Source organism: Terrapene carolina, unplaced genomic scaffold (assembly GCF_002925995.2).
Source record: "Terrapene carolina triunguis isolate 2854851 unplaced genomic scaffold, T_m_triunguis-2.0 Scaffold85, whole genome shotgun sequence".
In the NCBI taxonomy this organism is placed as follows: Eukaryota; Metazoa; Chordata; order Testudines; family Emydidae; genus Terrapene; species Terrapene triunguis.
In genome coordinates this window covers 43,788,576-43,806,337 of record NW_020664436.1, presented here as the reverse complement: position 1 = coordinate 43,806,337, position 17,762 = coordinate 43,788,576, and the positions used below count along the sequence as shown (strand labels likewise).

General features: G+C 43.1%; 1 protein-coding gene across 1 annotated transcript in view; it reads right to left on the bottom strand.

Moving 5' to 3' along the window:
- Positions 1 to 16,876, bottom strand: part of SHPRH (SNF2 histone linker PHD RING helicase) — a 131,841-nt gene extending 114,965 nt beyond the window's left edge. Inside the window, exons 1-3 of the mRNA XM_024219896.2 lie at positions 16,731 to 16,876; positions 7,432 to 8,097; positions 6,868 to 6,997 (exon numbers count right to left, since the gene is read on the bottom strand). Coding sequence (XP_024075664.1) covers positions 6,868 to 6,997; positions 7,432 to 8,067 — 766 coding nt within the window. The 5' untranslated portion in view covers positions 8,068 to 8,097; positions 16,731 to 16,876. The remainder of the gene's footprint in view (positions 1 to 6,867; positions 6,998 to 7,431; positions 8,098 to 16,730) is intronic.
- Positions 16,877 to 17,762: the final 886 nt, after the last annotated feature.

The window sequence follows — 17,762 nt, the reverse complement described above, 5'->3', positions numbered from 1 at the left end:
ACTACTTGGCTTCCCTTCAGTGAGCTTTCAGAATAATTTTAATGACAGTCCTCTTTACCTTCACTTAATGAAGAATTAATAGCAAGTTTACATAACAAAACAGCCTCCAAAGATAAGAGGATAAAGGTCAATTTCTTGAGTCATTTAAAAAAAAATCAGATTAGACAACATTAGAAATTATACTGTAGAAAACAATCCTGCACTGGTAGGGGCTGGACTCTGATTTATATGCAGTCCAACCTAGTAAATTTTCCCGATCTCTAATTCCTATTATAGAACACATTAACTAAACATAGACCAGATACTCAACAATGTAACAACTGGAGATTCAGAATGAATCCAGAAAAGCTCAATGGTCTCATGATCAGCCATATTGAAAGATATAAACAAAAAAGATACTGATTAAGATTAAGAGTTGTTAGAACCTTTGCTAATTTGAGTAACAGTACATCTCAAAGGAAGTTATCAGTTGCAGCTAATACCGGAGACATACACACCTTGCAACACATTTTTTCCAAGATATAATCTGACACTGATTCAGGCTGGCATCCTAAAAGCATGAGGTGCTAAGGCTCTGTTAGAAATGATAATGAAGAAATTATTGGAAGGAAGAGAAAAAAGGGAGCAAGGGATTAGCACACTGAATAGCTTTACAATAAAAGGCAACAAAGTTTGGTTTGGTGGATAGGGGGAATGCGGTGGACATAATATATTGGACTTTAACAAGGCTTTTGACACAGTCCCACATGACATTATCATAAGTAAGCTGGAGAAATGCAGGCTTGGTGGAACTACCATTAAATGGATACATAATTGGTTAACCAACCGCAAACAAAGAGTAACTATTAATGGAATGATGTCAGATTGGAAAGAGGACTCAAGCAGGGTCCCACATGTATCTGTTCTGGGTCCGGTGTTATATAACATCTTTATTAATGACCTGTATGTAGGAATAGAGAGCACACTAATCAAATTTGGAAAGGACACAAAGCTAGGCAGGGCTGCAAACACTTTGGAGGACAGAGCTAAAATTCAAAGGGATCCTGATAAACTGGAGAACTGGGCTATAGACAATAAAATGAATTTCAACAAGGCAGAGTCTGAAGGCAGAAAGAGCAGTAGAGGCAGATGCCTGCTGGCTGAGAGCTTGAGCAAGGGCCAGAGGCAGCTGAAGGCAGGGACAGCAGCAGAGGAACTTATCTGCTGACATCTCCAAGCCTGGAGAGCTGGACCCCAGAGGAACAATGAGAGAGCCAGGGGGACTGAGGGATGCTCCCCTGACAAGGACACTCCCAACAGAAAGCCTGTGGAGGTCCTCACTGGGAAAAGTGCGATTGCACTCTAGCCAGAAGGGTTGGGGTGGCTGTCCTGGCAGAGGGTTGGAAGAGGATGGATAGGGAGCCTAAGCATGGCAGAAGACACCACACCAGGGAGACAGTGATCTCCCAGCAGAGAGGCTGGGGCGGTTCCCACCACAAAGAGTACAGTTTTAAGGACTATATATACACTGGTAATGTTATGAACTATGCTTTGGAACTTTTGTTAAAGACTATTTGCACTATATTTGGTAATGAACTGCTCTTCAGGAGGGGTATTGTTTAAACAGAGAGTCCTCTGGGTTACCTGAGAGGGGAAAATGAGATAGGTGCACCTGCTATGTTGCAGCATATCACAGGAGGGTGCTCCAGGCAGGGTCTGCCTTCTCGTAAAGGGTCTCCCACCTCTCAGGAGAGTGCCCTTACCTATGAGATATGGGATATTTTTACTGGGACAGGGCACCTCCCACAATCTCTCATGTTGAAGCTGTTCTACTGTGGATAAAGAAAGAAAAAGTGATTTGAGCAGGAGGACCAGACCCAGAGTCTTCTGCCTCCCAGGTGGGTGCCCTAACCATTGGATTAGAGCAGTGGTTCTCAGTCTATTTATCATTCTGGGCCTCATATGTGGCCCACAAAGCGTTAACTGGGCCGCAGGTTGAGAATCACAGTGCCCCCACCTAAAACCCGCACAAACCCCTATGGCTCAGCGCCCTCCGTCCAGAGACCCCCTCCACAGAGTGGGGCCAGGAGCGGACAGCTGAGCATGGGTGGGGTGGGAGGCAGGGTGCCCAACCCCGGCTTTACTGCGCAGGGACCCCGACCCCCACTGTGCAGGGCCAGGTTGCCCAGACCTGGCTGTGAGGGGGCCAGGCGGCAGCCGGCTGCCCGGATCCCGCCGCGTGGCAGGGCAGACAGGAGCCCGGAGCCCACGGGGGGGGGGGGGGGGGGGGCGGGGGGGGGGGGGCGGGGCCCGCCCGCGGGCGGGGGGGGGGCGGGGCGGGAGCGGGCCCGGCGGGGGGGGGGGGGGGGGGGTGTCACTGGGAGCCGGGAGCCTGCCACGCGGCAGGGCAGCTGGGAGCCCACGGCCTTTAGCACACAGCTGAGCTGGGCTGCAGCTGTGTGCTAATTGGGCCGCATGCAGCCCGCGGGCTGAGAACCACTGGATTAGAGTGCCATTTTCCCTTTCTCTGGCCCAATGACCATTTAAGTATTTATCCACAGAGGAAAAGTCTCTGGGCCAGACAGAGAAAATGACTCTGTAGTCCCGTGGTTCAGGACACGTGAGGTGGGAGACTCAGGGTCCAGTCCTCCTGCTCCAATCACTCTTCTATTATTTATCCACAGTGTTTCAACTTTAACACGAGACAGTGATGGAGAGGCCCTCCCCCACATCAGAATATCCCTTAGCTGTGTGATTAGAGCACTCCCCATGAGAGATGGGAAACCATTGTTCAAATCCTCTGGCAGAGAAACGGGGGAAATGAACCTGGGTCTCCCATATTCTTGGCAAGTGCTCTAATCACTGGGCTAAAAGTTGTAAGGTAGGCACCTCCTCCTCTAGCTATTTTGCATGACATGAGGCAGGTGCCTAATTCATTCTTCCAAGAAACTACATAGGTGCTTACGCTGCCTGACTCCAAGACTCAGGACCTCATTAGTGGATTGCTAGCAGAGATAGGCACCTAAGTCTAGGACTGCTATCTCAAAATGAGGAGAAGCTTAGGTCCCACCTCTCTTGCCAAGATCTCTCACTGGCTAGCTTAAGCAGCCCCCAGTCTAGCATTCTGGCTTTTGTGGATCACATTCTAAGGCACCTATCTCCCTCATTCACTGTATAGGAGTCTAGATGCCTAACACAATCTTGTGGATCAGTGTCATTCTAGTGATTTTGTAGGTACCTAAAAGTTAGGTGCTGCAACACTGGACTAAAGTCCCTTTGTGGATCTGTCCCACAGTGATCAATACTGGAGTCAAAAGATTTCTTATGCATACTCTTTTACAACACCACAGTACACAAATTGTTTGGGGTATATTTTTGTTCCTGCCTTCATATTCTTTTTTTTTTTTTTTTTTTTTTTGGATACTTTGTATTCTAGACAAACAACTTAGGCCCCAATACTACAATGACAAAGTCAACTGGCCTCCTCATGGGTGTAAGGGTCTGCCCATACAGAACTTATTACAGGATCAGGGCCTTATATTATAAACTTCTTGGGGCTGCCCAACTATGTATTTTATAAAACATAGGTGCAAATAGTGAGGCTACATAATTAATATTAGGGGCAGAGTAGTTTTGCCCTCTTCTATAGCATGAGTAACCACCACTGGAGAGAGGTTACCAGCTGTGATGGACTGATGCTCTCAACTGGTAAGCACAAATTCTACATTGATTCGTGAGTAAGAAAGTGATATTTTAAAAAATATATATCTAAGGCAGCAGAGATGGCCTCAGCATCATGTGAATGGAAAGAAATAAGAGGACCTGGAGAGAAGAAAGACTAGAGTTCTTTCTGAAAGTGAAACTTTGACATCCAGTAAAATAAGTGGCAAAGTTAGCATGTGGATTAGCAAGACTACAACATGTCAGTGCTAATGATAAATTAGCCCATTGGTTGCTAAAGTTCAACAAATAAAAGAGCTCAATAAATCCCTGTCTCTTAGGGTACATCCATACTGCAATAGAGGGACTCACAGCACAGTTGAGGCTGGCCCAGGTTAGCTGACTTGGGCTAGTGGGGCTCAGGCTGCGGGGCCATAAAATTGCAACGTAGACACTGGTCCGAGTCCCAATGTCTATACTATTATTTTATAGCACCACGGCCCAAGCCTCACAAGCCTGAGTCAGCTGACCCAGGTCAGACGCAGGTCTTTTACTACATGTGGACATACCCTCAGCTGAGTATTTGACAATAAGGGTACTTTTGACTTAAAATCCCAGATGGTTTCAACAATTTACATTTATTAACATGAGACTAGTACGTGATGAAAAACAGATTAAGTTTTTATGTAAAACAATATTTAGTACAATTGTATATATACGGTCCACACATTTCTTATTTGTGCTCTTTAATAATGTAATCACACAGCTACTCATATTTTCAAACAATTTAGTGAGGGAAAAATAGCTGTATTTACTGTATAAATGGATCACTTAAAAAGCTTTGTTAAAGCCTTCCTCCACACTATTCATTAAAAGCATAATGAATATTCAATATTACCCATCATACCATTTTAAAATGTGATTCAATAAACATGTATAACAAATTACATCTCAATACCTTTAATTCTCAGAAAGACTGGGGTGCTAAATGTTCTGTGACGTTCTATTTCTCTGTAGACCCTATGTTTCAAATTAATCTTCAGTCAGACATGGGAGGTTGTGGCTTTCAGCATTTTAGCCATTTTACCCACCACAGTGGTGTTTCTTTCAGGTTCTAAAACACTCTCGCTGTTACTGTACAGTTTTCAGAGGAACCTTTTTTAAGGTTGAATATTTAAATTTTTACATTTACAATTTGGTATCACTTCTCAAAAATAAAGGCTTTTTCTCCTCCTTTTGTCTAGATTTATGGGAAACGTATTTACGTTCGTATGTGGTTACAAAAGCAGACCACACCCTGCAAAAACTAAAGGGCTTATTCTTCCTGAGAAGCCTGGGGGCATAATGTATCCAGATGCCATTTAATTTCTGAAGAGTTATGTCACATATGTGCCCATGTATTGATGCAAGAACAAACCCCAGAGTACTGACCCTTAAACAGAATAAATATATGAACAGCACATTGCATTTACATGCTTTATTCTCATTGGATTTTACAGCACAAAACTATTTTTCATCCCTTGGAGAAGGCGAGCTCAATTTTGGATAGCCTAGGGCTGTAAGTCTAATGAAGCAACAAGTAGTAGTTTGAAGTATTTGCATTATAGCAGACACAGGAATCGCCTATAAATGATAGCTCTGTTAAAGCAGACAAAATAAAGATCTCTACAAGTAAGTTACCAGGAAGGACCCAGTTAATTCTACAATCTCTGTTTAGGACCACCACAAAGGTTTACAAATGACATATTTTGCCTTCGTATTTAACTTGGTAGATTTCAGTGAGTTTTTCTAAATAACTGGAGCTGGGGATTTTGTTTATTTTATTAAGTACTGATTCTGTGCTTGCCATTATGCAAGACACAGACAATTCCTACCCCTCAAGATCTCAAAATCAATTAAAAGACCTGAATGAGACAAAATGCACTGAAAACCCCCAGGGGAAGTTGTTAAAAAAAAATCAAAGTTAAGTCTTTCTCTTATAAAATGCAGGGTGGGAGAGGGCATATGTCTTACTTTAGTTTTTGTGGGCCTCCCCACAGAAGCAATCCTATTGGAGAGAGCACAGGCCTGGCTGGATACTTGGACTGGAATGGTGTTCCAATCATAGATACAGCAGGGAATGCGGCAGAAATGAAAGGGAAAGGCAACAAGATAGCATTTGGGGAAGAGCAAAAAAACCCTTTTAAATAAAACTCCCCTGGAACACCACCTATAACAAAATGAAGTTCCTTAAAATACAAATTAATATATTCTGGTATTCCAGGCACATGGGCACAGAAAACTTTTGGTTATCTGAACTTATGCTTTAATTCAGCACTTAGATACCAAGGGGGTAATGGAAATGTGATTAAAAAAACAAACTGAATTGTAGATAAAGATAAACCTGTGCAGGGTCTTTAAGGGGAAAAAAAATGGGAATTTTAATCTTTAATACTTCAACTTCAAGAGCTGTAGTGAGATACACAATAAGCCCCAACCCACACAAATGCACACCCAAAAAGACATTGTGATAATTATCGGATTTCCAAGTCCTCATGTTCCCTTTTTTATTTAGCTGTATGATGTTGTGAACATTAGTCATAAAAGTGAGAGGGTGATTACTTTGTCTAGAGCAGCAATCTTTCTGATAGAAATCTACCAGTTACCTTTCATACTGGATTTAGAACTAGTGTTCTATCCCACATGCAGAACATCTTTGTCTTTCCCCTATACAAGTCCCCTATCCACACATTTCTCTAGATTATTTTGTCTCTGATAACCAAAATCCATTAGTGGTCTAGAGAGAAGCATGGTGTGGTCAAGGCACTAGACTGGTAACAAAGGATATCTGGATCAGTTCCTGGTTCTGCTAGAGACTTTGTGTGTGATCATGGACAAACCTAGTAGCCACATAATTTTATTGAATCTTTTCATTGATTGCAATGGGCATTGGAATGGGACCATAACCTTTGCCTCAGTTTCCATCAGTAAAACGAAAATACTACCACCTTCCCTATCTCAGAAGGGTGTTATGAAGATAAATTACTGTCCATTTGGGGGGGGGGGGGGAGTCAGATATTTATGGTGGTGAAGACTATATATTTACTGACAAAGACAGTTGTCATGACAGACAAAAATGCTGTATACTTCTTGCCTTTTCCTTAAAAATATCACTGAACTTAAGAAAAACTTTAATAGTAAAACAGTTCTGCAGTAACGTTCAACTGCATGATGGATAGATGATGTTACCTGGAATTATAAAGTTGTAGTACTTTTCCATTAGTTTCTGAATCAGCTGGTTGGCCTTTTTTATTCTCCCACCTCCATCACTGAGAAATTCTGATTTGCTTAAGCCAGCTTCCAGAAGGTAAATTCCAACCTGTGAAACATATTTGCAAGAAATTAAAATGATTAAGGAATTAAAATAGATTTAGAGAACAAAAACCAAACCAAAACAATGCTTATAGGTTAGGAAGCCACATTTGGCAAATTTTGAAGACTGGTGGCTATGGATAGAGTTAATCTCTTAATCCCATGCAAAATTTTAGTATGCCACACTTAGGAACTCAGATGGTTTCTAAATTCATTTTAAGTGACCTTAATGTGTAATGATTAAAGGCAATTATTCAAAAAACATTGAAAATATGTATTCAGATAACCACTGAAGAGTACATTTTGCACTGTATTCTAGAAGTGTGTGGTGGGCCTGGACTTGGCAAATGTTTACCTAACTTTCTATTTTATGGTACCAAACACAAAATGAGCTATTTTTATTTGAAAATCCCTCTTAAAATAAACTGCATGAACAAATACCTTTAATGCTTGATCTTCTCTAGGTCTTTGATAAAGTCCAATTACCTTCTTCTTTTGCAACCATCTCAAGTCTTCTAACATTTCACTATTGAGGGATGATTCCACCAATATGCCCTCTTCATAATCACCTAGGCTTTCTTTTTCCTCCTCACCCCCCTCTTCTCCACTTCTTGCATGAAGACAGATTTGCAGCTGATCACCAGAATCCGTTCTCATCAAAGTAAAACTCCTTTTATGGATCTTCTCAATAAGAATTTTCTGAGGAAGAAGCTGAAGAACAAATTCTCCAAGTAAAGCTTTCCAGGAATTGTCTGAATGGTAAGGCGAGACTACAATATTTAGCTGTACAGATATAGAGGTCAAGATGGAGCAAGAGTCTTCTCCGTCATCTGTTGAGGAACCCACTGACTTTGACCCTCTGTTTTCTCTGTAAGCCAGTCCTTCATCAATGCTATCATCATCTATAACAAAGGATACAGAAGAGGTGCTTGGACCTGGAACAGGGTGGTCTTCATCCATGTTATCATCCAATAGTATTACCTCATTCCTTCGGTCTTCATGCATATTCCAACAGAGTTGCTGCTTTTTCTCCTCATCCATCCTCAGTGGAGGCGCACGCTTTCGACGATTACTCATCTTGCTATTTTGCTGGCAGTGTCCCAATCTCTGTAAAATTGACTAATATTAGTCAATGGTAGATAACACTAATTAGATACCCACATAAATCTTTTATTGTGCTACAGCTGAAGAGTTTGCAGAAGTCACATTAGTTTACAACTCTGCTCATTAGGGGTTCTACAGATGGCTCAACGTGTCTATTCAGTTTTATAAAACACTCTTTTGTTCCTGCCCCAAAAAGTCACACGAACAAAGCCATGTAAAAAGATGTGTCTTATGGTGGTTTTAAGAGATCAATTGCTTATTTTAATCAGAGAAAGGAACTCACTCGTTTCTTCTGCCTAGTTCAATCATCATCCAAAACTTTCTAGTCAGCACCACTTATTTTTCAAATGAAGTTAACACCAGGAGTACTTTTTCCTCTTGAACAAAATGTTTCTTGGAAGTTATAATTAATCAGTAAGACAGACCATGAAAACTGCAAAGTGAAAGAAGGGTACACAAAAGGCTTGAAAAATCCACTCTCTTGTGGTAAGCAGGAAGCTTTCCCTAGCAAATGAGGAGCCTACATATCAGCAATTTTAATACAATTTAAGAATTTGGGATTTTTTTTATAGTCCTTGTGATTGCATAGACAATTTTCCAAATGCAAACTGATTGTAAACCTATGAAGCACTGTCACCTGGAATCTGTAGACTAACAGTTCAATGAGTCTGCTGCTGCTTCTAGTTTTGCCATGCAGCAACAGATTGAAATTAAGAAGACTGAGCAGTTTCACTGCAGTTATTCAGAATCCCGTGGACAGTTGTGAAAATGTCAGGAATCATATTAATTTCACACTGCTGCTGCTGAAGAAAACTATGAGCAGCAGCACAGGAAAGTGTTATCCCTGGAAAGCAGAGGCCAATTCATTTGCAACAGCCTGTGGGTTCCAAAGAAGGAGAAGAGACAAAAAGTTTCTTATAACTTCAAGCACCCAAAGTGGGATGGAGTTTCAAATTTATCTAGCACATACTAGACGGAGGACGACAGAATATAAAAGATGGTTTGGAGCCTGAGCTTCTCAGTAGGCTGTTGTCCATGTATATCCCTGTGATGTCCATCCTAGTCTTAATACCTACCACTGGCTAGCAGCTTTAGCACCGCACCCCCACCTCCCGCCCTCAGTTAATAAGTGATTGATACATTTTTTTCAAGGCCTGGGAATACTCTTCTCTTGAAGTAGCTTGCACAACAGTCCTTAGCAGTTTGTTGGTGCAACTAAGCCCAGATTCAGCGAAGAATTTAGGCATATGCATAAAACTTTAAGAACACCTGTAGTCCCAATGACTTCCGTGGAACTGCCCGTGCTTACATGCTTTCCTGAATCTGAACTTTGAAGCACAGAGGTTATTTTACACATAATCCTACTAGTCAATAACTTACATATGGTAAATACAGTACATGGAACATGGGGAACATTAAGGATCAATGTTCACAATAAATGCAATCAGTTCTGAGAAGTTAGTAACTATATATTCAAAAAGGTAGTTGTCAAAATATTGGATTTTCAAAAAAAGATAGTTAGAGAGACTTAGATTAGCTCAGCAAAACACTTGAGCTCAGCAAAAGGTTCAAAATAATGACCTTGTATAATTTCAATTTCATTTGCCAGGAATGATCGGCCAAATTAACAGATCTATACCCCCTGTATCAAAATTGTTACTGAAATACAATAGCAAAGAAGCAGATATGCTAAACTACTCATTACATAGTCACAGGTCCCAAGGCTAAGGAGGGGTTAACTCTGGAATGAGCCAGAAAATTTCCAGAAATTCTTGGAAGACCTTCTCTTCTTGAGTTTGACACAGTAAGAGACTCACAGGCCTGACATACAATACCCCAAAATTTTGTCTTAATCAAATAATCTAACTCTACAGAAGCTACTTTTTCTAAAGGAAGCTAGCTGTAAGCTGTTTGTAGACCTGCTCCCTCTGATCACATGGCCCACATTATATGTTTCTCTGCTAAACAGATTCTCATTGCAGCTCCTGATCATTCAACATCCACAACAGCAGCACAAGGAACTGCAAAAACATACTGTCATTTAGAGTCTGGAGTTTCAACTGCTTCATAATTGAATTGTATGAAAGGAGCAAGTGAAAAAATGAGCACTCTATGGTAATAAAAGGAAACAACTTACGGTATCTTTCGCAAAGCAGTATCTTTTTTCAAGTTATAAGCACATGGTGCTGCTCTTCAACTGGATGTCTCATGATGAAGGAACAACAGAGAATACTATGTGCAACTACATCTGAACCCTTCCCATAGCATCAAACGTTGCTTAAGACGCAAGCATGGCTCTGCCGTCCCTGAACACAATGGCTACCTTGTTCTGTTCCTACAACTTTTTTTTTTTTTTTTTTTTTTTTTTTACAAGAATAGATTAATGGTGTATCACTCAACCCCCAAATTGGAGGACCAGTGGACTGCTTTTTGTATGGTCTCTATCCTCTGACCTGTCCAACTTGGGTAGCCCTGTCAGAAGAGTAAATCCTGCTGGCATAGAGGGAACACTACCTGTGACCCTGAGAGCTAATTTTTCCCACTCATGTGCAGAATGAATTTTGTTATGTGCACAAAAATGGAGGTGAAGTGTGTCACATCACCTTCATATCAGTGCATATAACAAAATTCATGTGGTGGGGGTGGGGGCAAGAGGTTCAGAGTGTACGAGGGGGCTCAAGGCTGGGGCAGAGGGTTGGGATGCAGGGGTGTGAGGACTCTGGCTGGGGGTGCGGGCTCTTGGGTGGGGCCCGGGATGAGGGGCTTGGGGTGCAGGAGGGTGCTCCAGGGCTACGGCAGGGAGAAAGGACTCCCCCCAGCTCTCTCTCCCTGCAGCAGCACCTCGACTGGGGGAGCGAAGCGCCCCTCGGCTCGGGCCGCAATATAGGCACTCCTCCCCCAGCCCCAGCAGGTCCAGGCCGGGGTTGCCCGGGTTCAGGCTGGGGTAGAGGCACCCCAGCCGCAGCAGGTCCGGGCCGCGGCATAGTTGGGGCCAGGGGGCCGTCCCGGTCATGGCAGGTTGGAGGCCGAGCTAGGTTGGGGCTGGGGGAGGGGCGCCTCTCCCCTGGCTGCAGCAGGTCCCCGGGTGAGTTCCCCGAGTGCCTGCGTGGCGCTAAATAGGCTGCTGCGCAGCTTACAAGAAATTTAAGTCATAGGCACCACATCAAAGTGTAGTCCCCAGAGAAGGATCTTTGCAGGTATACTTGCATAAAATCCTGATGAATTTTGGAAACTGGATGAAATAATTAAAATATGGCCTATGGGGAAAGATTGAAAAAATTGGATTTGTTTAGTCTTGGAGAAGAAAAGACCGAGTGGGGACATGATAACAGTCTTCAGGTATGTAAAAGGTTGTTATAAAGAGGCAGGTGATAAACTGTTCTCCTTAACCACCAAGAACAGGCCAAGAAGAAATGGATTTAAGTTGTGGCAAGGGAGATTTAGGTTAGACAGAAGGAAAAACTTCCTAACTGTAAGGGTAGTTAAGCACTGGAACAAATTACCACGAGAGGCTGTGGAATCTCCATCATTGGAGGTTTTTAAGAATAGGTTAGACAAACACCTGTCAGGGATGGTCTAGATAATATGTAATCCTGCATCAGTGCAGGAGACTTGACTTGATAACTTAACTAGGTCCCTTCCAGTCTTACATTTCTATGAAGAGTAGTATGCCTGTCTAAATGAATAGGTAATGCTGGAAAAGACCACCTGAAAATTTTCAGTAAGAATTTTTGATTTACTGTAAGTTCTCCAATCCAACTTCTATTAAAATCAATGGGAGTCTTCACTTCATTGGGAGCTGGGATAGGCTCTTTGTGGGGGACTTGGCAATAGTGCATGATCCTAAAAAACTCTGACTTCAGTAGGAGTTCAAGGCATGGAACAATAGCAAGATGTGACTGCCTTTTCATTAAACTGACTGATATGCAGATATATTAGTGAAAATCTCATCATATATATTACACTTTACTTAATGTAATGTTACACAGGACACACACAAAGTAGATTTAGTCTTATCCTCACTTTTCAAAATTATAAATAAACATTGAAAACAAGTTTCATTCACTTAAATATTTTACTTTTCTGTGATTTGTATTTGTTTTTCCTATAAAACCAGCAGTTCTGACTAATGCTCCACATTTATTTCAACGCTGTCCCACATCTTCAAAAAAAATTCTTTGGGACCTGTGATCCACAAACATTTTCTAAAAATATAAACTAGGGCTGTCAAGCAATTAAAAAAATGAATCGTGATTAACTACACTGTTAAACAATAATAGAATACCATTTATTTAAATATTTTTATGTTTTCTACATTTTCAAATATACTGATTTCAGTTGCAACACAGAATACAAAGTGTAACAGTGCTTATTTTAAATTTATTTTGGATTACAAATATTTGTGCTGTAAAAAATACAAAAGAAATAGTATTTTTCAATTCACCCAATACAAGTACTGTAATGTAACCTCTTTATCATGAAAGTTGAACTTACAAATGTAGAATTATGTACAAAAAATAACCGCATTCAAAAATAAAACCATGTAAAACTTTAGAGCCTATAAGTCCACTCAGTCCTACCTCTTGTTCGGCCAGTCGCTCAGACAAACAAGTTTGTTAACATTTGCAGGAGATAATGCTGCCAGTTCTTGTTTACAATGTTACCTGAAAGTGAGAACCGACGTTTGCATGGAACTGTTGTAGCCGGCGTTGCAAGATATTTACGTGCCAGATGCACTAAAGATTCATATGTCCCTTCATCTTCAACCACCATTCCAGAGGACGTGTCCATGCTGATGATGGGTTCTGCTCGATAACGATCCAAAGCAGTGCAGACCGATGCATGTTCACTTTCATCATTTGAGTCAGATGCCACCAGCAGAAGGTTGGTCTTCTTTTTTTGATGGTTCAGGTGCTGTAGTTTCCGCATTGGAGTGTTGCTCTTTTAAGACTTCTGAAAGCATGCTCCACACCTCGTCTCCCTCAGATTTTGGAAGGCACCTCAGATTCTTAAACCTTGGGTTGAGTGCTGTAGCTATCTTTAGTAATCTCACATTGGTACCTTCTTCGCATTGTCAAATCTGCAGTGAAAGTGTTCTTAAAACGAACAACATGTGTTGGGTCATCATCCGAGACTGCTATAATATGAAATACATGGCAGAATGCAGGTAAAACAGAGCAGGAGACATACTATTCTCCTCCAAGGCATTCAGTCAAAATTTAATCAACACATTTTTTTAACTAGCATCATCAGCATGGAAGCATCTCTTCTGGAATGGTGGCCAAAGAATGAAGGTGCATACAAATGTTCAGCATATCTGGCATGTAAATACCTTGCTATGTCGGCTCCAAAAGTGCCATACAAATGCCTGTTCTCACTTTCAGGTTTCATTGTAAGTAAAAAGCCAGCAGCAATATCTTCCATAAATGTAAACAAACTTGTTTCTCTTAGCGACTGGCCGAACAAGAAGTAGGACTAAGTGGACTTGTGGGCTCTAAAGTTTTACATTGTTTTGTTTTTGAGTTCAGTTATATAACAACAAAAATCTACATTTGTACGTTGCACTTTCGCAATAAAGATATTGCACTACAGTACTTGTACGAGGTGAATTGAAAAATACTGTTTTTTATCATTTTTACAGTGCAAATATTTGTAATAAAAATAATAATATGATGTGATTATGTGATATGTGATTAACTGAGAGCCCTAATATAAAGAGATATCAGTAGTACCCTTTTAAAATCACTGGCATGTGAATTGGACTCTCCCATTGTACATGGTCTCAGAATCAAATTTAACCATCATTCTAAGATCCCACATACCTTTCATTATAAAGCCAATAATTTCCCCATGCTTCCTAATAGGCAACTGCTATTGTTGCATTCATCCAGCTGAAGGGTGTGTGATAGCAGCCTCTTCTGAGTAATGCTTTGACACTCCACAAAATGGCCAGCATTATGTACTCAGAAAAATAGAAGCTGTCATCCTCTAACATAAATCCAAGAACACCTGAGCTCCAAGTTGAGGAAACAATGACTGGATTTCAAATTAGACACACAAGTGCATGCACACTTTTGCACACGTAGTTTAGGCAAGCAAATGACCAATGTGTATATAAAAAAAGAGGTATCAGCATGTGCACATGGCTAGTTAAATAAGACAACATGCAAATATATATACACACTATTCTACATGCAGGGTTAGAAAATCTGGCACCCTTCCCCCAACTCCAACAATCAAGGTTATTTCCAAGGCTCCTGTTCAGCAACCTCATCTTCTGTCTGCCTATGGACTCTTCCCCATACATTAAAATAAAGAAAGTAAAATCAACAAGAGTGTGACAAACATTTTTAGGCTAATATAGTATATGTAATATTATGTATATATTTGGAATCTAGTGTTCTGTTAACTTGACATTAAATATGCTTCTTCAATGTAAATGGACACTGTCAACTTAAATTTAACCCACAATTTACATTTCATACAAACAAGATTGTATAAAGCCTATACACATCAACCAACAGAAATGATTTTTCATCATTAAAAGGAGTCTAATGAAATGTTAAAAAAAAAAAAAAAAAAGGAGATATACCTATCTCATAGAACTGGAAGTGACCCTGAAAGGTCATTGAGTCCAGCCCCCTGCCTTCACTAGCAGGACCAAGTACTGATTTTGCCCCAGATCCCTAAGTGGCCCCCTCGAGGATTGAACTCACAACCTTGGGTTTAGCAGGCCAATGCTCAAACCACATTCCAACCATTGCACCACTAAGAATATAAAAGTGAAACTGTCTGATTATTAGTATCAATACTGAGAAAAGTGTAAGCTTTAAGAATAGAAAAAACGAAGACAAGCTAATTGGATTTTTAGAATTCTTGCACTTAATGTGAACAACAAAGGCCAGTATCCTTCAATCAAATCTATGGAGTTCTCCCTGCATAAAACAGCTGAATTCAGGTCATAATGACAAACATAGTTAAAGAAATCTGTTTGCATCATAATTAAAGGGACACTTAAAATCACGTATGAAACAATCATGTCCACAATATGAGGCCCCAATCCTGCAAAGAAAAGTATGTGGCTACGTCTTTGACAGATTGGGAATTTATGTAACCTATACAAAGTTAAAGGATTTCTAATATACCTTCAGGATTTGCAGTGATCTTTAAAACTGTGCTATATCACATTTCTTATTGTATTGGGCATGTGGTTTTTTGGATTTTTTTTGGGGGGGGGGGGTCACCTTATATCATTCCTTACAGGAGCTCAAATTTCCTAGACCAGTGGTTCTGAACCTATGGCCATGGACACCTGGGGGTCCACAGAATATGTCTACGAATTCTAAAGGGGTCTGCTGCATCTCCATTTGAAAACGTGTAGGGAAAGACACTGTCCTACACTATGTAGTTACATTATTATTGCATGCTCCAATGTCACACGTTCTAACATCTCATTTTTCCAATTTTTCCTGTAGCTGCTGGGGCGCTACTTGAAACATCAAAAGAATATGAAAGCAGAAGTTAACAGTATCTTTTGAATAATAAACATTTCTCCTCAGTGGACTACTCCAAATAAAGCTATTAATGTGAAAGGAAATGTATGATATTTTGATACCTCCCAAATACCGCATTTTAGAAGCTGATGAAATTTGGGCAGCACCAAGGTTACTGACATCATAACTGCAATCACTAGTATTCCATCTTTATTTTTCCTTATTACACACTTACTGCATGAATACAGAGCAAACAGAGTTAATATTTATAAAGTAATGTACATGTGCACACCCATTTGCAAACCTAAACAAAGCACACTCATTGCCCTGAAAGAACTTCTGAAAACCCAGTTGTTCTTTGAAGCATTCCAGCTGTGAAGTTCACAGCCCCCACTCTCCTGTATAACATTACACAGGGGAACCCAATTTATCCTATCTAATTGGGACTGGGGATAAACAAAAATTCAGATAAACAGAAGAATGCGTGGGGGATTTCGGGGCTGCCAGCCTGAGCCCCGCCACCCGCGACTGACAGCATCAATCTCCCTTACTCTATTCCTGGGTGTGCGCCAGGGGTGGGTTGGTTAATCCGGAGAGCCAGATAACGGGTAAATGGGGTTCTACTGTATTGCAATGTTCCCATTCAATGGGCCCTTTGGGGCAGGGACACTTATGTGCAATGGTTTGCTCGCCCTTTTCTAAAGCACCGTGTATTCTTGCATTGCTGCAGAAACAAGGGGCCCTCGCCCCGAAGAGCTGTCAGGCTAACTCGGACAAACACAGCACGACTAAGCGAGGCTGCAATGTATCCAAAGGGGGAAATTATCACCGCTTTGCTGGATCGGAAGTACTCGCTTCTTCCCAGAGACACGGATTTATTTGGGCGCCCGGCTCAGCCCCACTTCGGGCCTGGCCTCGCCGAACCACCTGAACGTCCCCTTATCGGGGGGGGGGGCAGCAGGGGGAGGCGAAGAGACTTTGCCATTTCACAGCACAGAGCCGGGCACTCTGACTGCAAAGCGGGGACGGGCAGAGGGGGCGAAAGGGGAGCCAGGCGCAGGGGCTGCTGCACCGTGACACAGGGGGCGCCCTACGGGGACGGGACCCACAGCCTGGCAGGCCCCCCGCCCACACTGAACCTACCTAGGGGATAAGTCCGCTCCCGCGCCGGCTCCTTCCAGCCTCCGGCGGGGGGGAGGGGGCGGGCAGCTTCCGGGCAGTTGCGCTCGTACGAGAACCCGCAGCGCTGCGGGGGGCTGACGGGCGGCCGCAGTCAACAACGGCCTTCCAGCCGCGCGCGCTCCCGACAGCACCAGAGCGCGCCCGTCCGGTGTTGGAAGGAACCTCCTGGCTAGCGGAGGCTGCGCCGGCGGAAAGGAGCGTGCGGGCCCGGAGCTAGCGCATGCGCAATGGCCATTCCCAAAGCAGGGGAGAGAGGTGGGCGGGGCCGCTACGCCTCAAGTGGGTTCCTCGCAGCCGCACAGTGGAGGGCGGACAGTGGCCGGGGCCAGGGAAGAGACGCACAAGGGGCTGGCCGGGCTGATCCGGGACAGCCGGACCCAGGGGTGCTCGTGGGATGAGAAGCAGCAATAGCCGTGAAACGCCCCGCAGCAACCCCCCCCACCCCCGTCTTCACAGGGGTAGGGTGGAAACGTGTGACACGCAGGGCTGCCCTTGGGGGAAATGGTGCCCCGGACCCCTTGGGTGCCCCCTATTGCCCCTACCCCCTGTGGGTGCCCTGGGCTCCTCACCTCCCCTTTCCTCCCAACTCCTACACTGTGCCCCTTTGCCCCAACTCCTGTGCCCCGCACCTGCGCTCAAGGGGGGCAGCTGACCTTAGGTGACCTAGATGCATGGAGCAACTGGCATTGCTGCTTTTCCTCCGTGCACCCCAAGGGGGCTGCCAGGGGGGAGCGAGGAGCAGCACCAGGGCTGTCACTTTCCCCACCGGGGCTGCGTAAGGGGAGGGCAGGAGAGCAGCAACTCCTGATGCTCACCTTACACAGCACAGCCCAGGTGGGGAAAGTGACCTGGATACATAGAGCACTTGGTGTCATAGGTGCCGACTCTGGGGGTGCTCTGGGGCTGGAGCACCCACGGGGAAAAATTAGTGGGTACTCTGCACCCACAGTCAGCCAAGCTCCCCCCCCCCCCAGCACTGCATCCCTGCTTCTC